This window comes from Camarhynchus parvulus, chromosome 3 (assembly GCF_901933205.1).
Source record: "Camarhynchus parvulus chromosome 3, STF_HiC, whole genome shotgun sequence".
Lineage (NCBI taxonomy): Eukaryota > Metazoa > Chordata > Aves > Passeriformes > Thraupidae > Camarhynchus > Camarhynchus parvulus.
In genome coordinates, this window is record NC_044573.1 from 62,179,158 (window position 1) to 62,184,338 (window position 5,181).

General features: G+C 42.8%; 1 protein-coding gene across 1 annotated transcript; it reads right to left on the bottom strand.

The window, feature by feature from the left end:
• Nucleotides 1–528: 528 nt before the first annotated feature.
• On the bottom strand, nucleotides 529–4,030 carry FABP7 (fatty acid binding protein 7). The gene is made up of 4 exons (XM_030945839.1): nucleotides 3,839–4,030; nucleotides 3,065–3,237; nucleotides 2,340–2,441; nucleotides 529–921 (listed from the first exon to the last, which is right to left on the bottom strand). The coding sequence occupies exons 1-4, from the start codon at nucleotides 3,909–3,911 to the stop codon at nucleotides 871–873; spliced, it is 399 nt and encodes a 132-aa protein (XP_030801699.1). The 5' UTR covers nucleotides 3,912–4,030; the 3' UTR covers nucleotides 529–870.
• Nucleotides 4,031–5,181: the final 1,151 nt, after the last annotated feature.

Below are 5,181 nucleotides of genomic sequence, written 5' to 3' on the forward strand. Positions count from 1 at the left end.
CTATGAAACAACAGCTTTGAGAGGCAAGTGCAGTAGGTTCATGTTGTACTGTTTTCCTCCCATTCCTGTGGAGACTGATGTAAGGGAATTAGCTTGTAGATCCTTTCCTCCCACCCTATGAAAGACTTCAGTATTTTCATGTTAGCAAAAGAAAAATAAAACAAAAAAACCTCCAAAAACCCAAACTTATCAAAGCAAATTAAGAATTCTTTGACTATTAAAACCAAAACACTACAAACTCTGGAACATTGTCTGTCAAACTAGTGATCTTAACCTGCATTTAATAACAAATATCCAGTGAAGACAAGAGCTGAAACTTATGTGAACATCGCACTTCTCTGTCTACATAAATACAGTTAAGTTTAGATTTCTCCAGCAAAAAGCCAAAGTAAGTTTTTCATTTCCCTAAATACTCTCCGCTGCATAGAAAGGCTACTGCATCACTGTGTACCATATAGCTCAGAAAAAGAAACTTTGAACACCTCCCTCCAGGACACCAGAATACTAGCTGATTAAATACAAAAGAAGCACAGGTTCAAAAAACCTTTTAGGTTTTTTTTAATTTGTTTTATCTGCGTTCCAAAACAATTCAAATATTTACTGTAAAAAACAAAAAGAGAGAGGTAGGTGTTTCAGAAATTTAATGCCAAGTTTAACCTGTTTCACTATACAACACAAGCATGCCAATTTGATGGCATGACTTTTTTTTTTAATAAAAAAATCTCCCCCCAACCAAAAAAAAAAAACCCAACAAAACCCCCACTTTATTAACCTTTCATGCCAGAAATGTGCATTTTAGCTACAATCAATCATGGACAAGACACTAATCCATCCAGCTGAAGTAACATCTGGATAGAAGGCAGGTACGCTCTATGCTTTTTCATAGTGACGAACAGCAACCACATCACCAAAGGTAAGAGTCTGCAAGTCCAAGGAAAAGACAGACATGTTAGAGACTGGACCATTTTCTGTAATGGTTCAACACATTATGAAATCCATGCTAGGTCAAGGTTGGTTTACATTATGTAATTTATAGAAAAACAAATCTAGATTGACACTTTAAATGAACAAGAAGCCAAGCCTTAGCTGTAGTTCCCACAAGAAATGATACTTTCTCCTTGCTGCTTTCACAGCCAAGAAACACATAATGCACAATTACAAGGCAGCTGTTAAAAATTTAACTTACTGTTTATTTTTTTAAATATAGCATTGTTTTAATACAGACTTAACACTTATTTTCCCAAAGCTTATCCCACTGAGATGTGCAATCTAAAATTCCAAGGCCTCTATATTACTATGCATAAATACAAATTCGAGGAGATCATTGTCTTAAAAAATGAATTCTGTACCCTGTGTAGCTATAACTACCAAATACTCTAAGTCACTGCAGTTGTGTTCTGGAGGTATTTCCTGAAGTAGAACAGGGCGCTGCATTGTATTCAAATTCCAAAGGACAACATTTTCTGTATATGTGTGATTTGTGCATAGCGCTTCAAAAACAAAAGCATAGGTTTTCCCTTGAAACACTTGCCACATTGTGTTTCAGTATGCTTTAAGGTTTGTATTATTTGCAAGTCTTCATCCACACAGATACTCTCTGAAGTAATTAGGAAACAAAATAATGAGTCTTCTCCAAAAACCAAGTCTGATAGATTAGTATAGCTGAAGACATTTTTTTTTTTTGAAAGCTACATCTCTGTGCCATGAAAAGTGCTATCCTGGACATTAGCTATAGTAACTTACAACATTTATTCACCCTATAGTCTTGTTTTTAAGAAGTCTGGAAAAGCAGGTGAATTTAAACTCAGACTTTTCTCCACATAATTGCTCTTTATCATAGTTTTTAACAAGCTAGGAGGACTAAATCCTTTATTATTAAATATGAAAATGCTATTGGCTCCTGCAATATTGTAATTTTATTTTCACAGGAAACTATTTGTTCTGTGTAAGTAAATACTATTTATGTGTGTATACATAAAACAAGTTTTTAAAGAAGTCTAAATTGCCAGTGGCAACAGATAATTTCCTATCTAATCAAGAACTTTGTATCATTACAAGTTCACCAGGAGTTTTTTCTTGGGTTTTTACAAAAAGTATAGAAAGAACATATATACTCTGGAAATCCACAGGATGGCCTGCCTAAAGCCACTAGCAATTTTTAATTGTTAATAAAACAAGATGCAAACCAAACCAAAATAAATGTTTTAAAAATCCCTGCTAGCTTTCCCCACCAACTAGTTTAAGGATTTGTCTAAGCCACAGCATTCACAAAGTTTGAGATAAGGGTAAGCTGGGAGTGTTTGCAGTGCATGTGAATGCTCAGTGTGCTCCATACTTACCATTACCATTTTGCCATCCTTTATTTCTCTCACAAAGTTTGTCTCTTTGCCGTCCCATTTCTGTACGTGCACTAGCTTCTCTCCATCCAGGGTCACAACTGACTGTGAGATACCCAGAAACACAAAGACATGCCTTTATTTTAGGTACTTGGGATTCTGCTCACACATTCAGCATGCACTCTATTGAATTCTCTTCAATAGATGGATGTGGATCGAGAATGATAAAGAGTCCCAGCCATTTTAAAGCCAAGGCTATGAATCATCCTCGTTTTAAGCATGAAATCCAGACAACTCTTCTTAGTGTCGAAGGATGAAAAAGTTGTTTCCTTTGATTTCCAGTCTCACAAGAACCTGCTTCATATGTGCCTTGGAATAATATTTGATGTTAAGCCCCCAAAAGTGCAGGAAAAGAGGCATCTGACTATTTTGACTGGGAAGGGTTATGCCAAATTATGTTTGGCTTGTGAGAAAAGCAGGCAACTAACACAATTGACACTGGAAGACAGACAGGGAGCTGGCAACGCAACACATTCAGAAAAGGCATGGTGTGTGTAAGCAGGCAGGGCAAGCAAGGCTCAAGTCTTGCCATTTTTTCCTGCTGCTTGATGCGCTGTAACAAGTAGCAGCAGAAGTTACATCTTTTTCTTTTGATACTACCAATGGCAGAGCCTGGGGGGCAGGGGAGGCAAGAAAAAGAGTGGAGACTGCAGCCCGAGTTCACTTACTTTGCAATTTCTGTCATCGGGGGTAGTTTCATCAAATTCCTCTCCGAGTTTAAAGCTGATTTCTGTGTTTTTGAAAGTGCTTTGAGTTTTGATCACTACTTTGTCCCCCTCGGTGCTGATAATCACAGTGGGTTTAGTCACATTTCCCACCTGCCGTGTCGCAAACCCCACTCCTAGACCATACAAGGGAAAAGAGAAACACATCAAACTTCGGAATTTTTACATTTTTTCCCCCCACATATCGAAGTACAGAGATCTTTCACTCCGCTCTCCAGCTGTAAGCTATCCCTGTGAAACGCTGCTTTCTGCTTTTCTCGTGCCCTTGTACCAAGAGTCTCCACCGCTACTGTCCGCCCAGCTGTAGCTCGGCGCCCTCCCTCGCCGCCGAGCACGGCAGCACCGCACTCCGTCCGCGGTCCCACGCACGGCCGCGATCGCTTCCTCTGCTCAGGGTTCCAATTCCTTATCATTCCAGCATAATGATTTCTTTTCTGCTTGGTTGTTTCAAAGTTATCCGCACGCAGCACGTGCTCGTCCTTCACACGCTTCCCTTAGCCCCGGGGGCATTTCCCGGAGCCTCTCCCACACAAACACACCCGCCCCCCCAGGTGAATGACTCGTATCGAATTAGCTCTATGGATAGAAGCACAGCCGCCAAAATCACCCCCTCTATCACTACCACTGCTGACAATGGCGGGGAGCCTTTTCAATTTTTTTTCCGGATGGTGAAAAATTCCAGGGTATCCCAAGGTGCCGCCGCCCGGCCGTACCTACCCAGTGCCTTCATGTACTCGTCGAAGTTGTGGCTGTCTACCAACTTCCAGGTGGCGCAGAAAGCCTCGACCATGGCGGCCGGCTACGTGTTCCAAGCGCGGTGCCGGGGATAACAGGAACGCCGGTGCTGCCGCGCCGCCCCGCATTTAAAGCCGGCGCCCGGCGGGGAGCCGGAGGCGGGGAGCGGCCGCTGTCCGCCCCCGACGCCCGCACCGCTGGGGGAGGGCGCTCCCGCCGCCGGGGAGGGGGCGCGGGGTGGCCGGCCGGGCACTCGGCAGGACTGGAGGGGGCAGGGAGAGGGGCTGCCTCCGCCTGCCGCGCCACTCATCGCCTGAGCCGCCCCGGGGACACCCCCGCCCGCCCGCCCGCCCGCCACGCTGTCACGGGAACGCGCGGGCTAAACGAGAAACGGGCGCACAACGTGAAAGGCTACTGAGGAAAAACACAGGATCGTAACGCTACTGCAGAACGCCAGCTCCAGAGGTTTTCCTATGAAGATTTTCAAGGCCATTTGGGTGCTGGCCAAGTACAGATCCCTTTACCCACAATGGCATCTGTATGGATGCTGCCTGAACCTAGCATTTGCTGTTCCCGTCTCTTAACGGCATCTTGGCTTCACAAGTGTCATCATTTGCAGGTTAAGAATGAAGAAAAAGAGCTTAAAACTATTTCTTTTTCTTGTTCTTTTTTCTTTTTTCTTCTTTTCTTTTTACATCTTCCTTCTAGTTGTTCTTTGAAATTTGTTGAAGGCATTAGGTGATCATCTTGTCTCATCTTGAGTGCTTTTCAGAAAGCAGCCTCTGTGGGACATCCCATGGTGCCAGCTTTTCCTGACCTATGGCTTGGATGGATTCCACAATAGTGAATAGAGCACTTCAGCTTTTGCAACAAAACTCAGGGACTGAGTGAAAGAGAATTTACGTGATTTAGGAACAATCCTCAACAATTTTCCACCTAGTTTAGCCATACAAAATAGAAACAATTAGGGATACTTTCCTAATATTTTAAAACTAATTTTTGACCATCATTTGCATTTCTTTCAGGCACATGTAGTATCGCATATTCTTTGGGTGTAGGGCAAATGACATTTCTGGTGGGATTTTAATTTAAGCATGCCAGGTTGGATGGGGCATTGAGCAGCCTGGACTAGTGGAATGGTCCCTGACCGTGGCAGGGGGCTTGGAACTGGATGATCCCTTCCAACACAAATCATTCTATGACTCTGTGATATTAAATTCTAAATTATTTTAGCAATATTCTCATGAACTGGCAGTGTCTCCTCTCGCAGTATTGACAAGAAAAAGTTATCTGCTCATACAGATTTTGCTTGCAGTAGCCCTGGA

Coding starts and splice junctions, on each gene's coding strand:
- FABP7 (XM_030945839.1), bottom strand. CDS start 3,911: ATGGTCGAGGCTTTCTGCGCCACCTGGAAGTTGGTAGACAGCCACAAC. Junction 2,442..3,064: donor CCGATGACAGAAATTGCAAA/GTAAGTGAACTC, acceptor GGTATCTCACAG/TCAGTTGTGACCCTGGATGG. Junction 922..2,339: donor AGGATGGCAAAATGGTAATG/GTAAGTATGGAG, acceptor TTGGACTTGCAG/ACTCTTACCTTTGGTGATGT.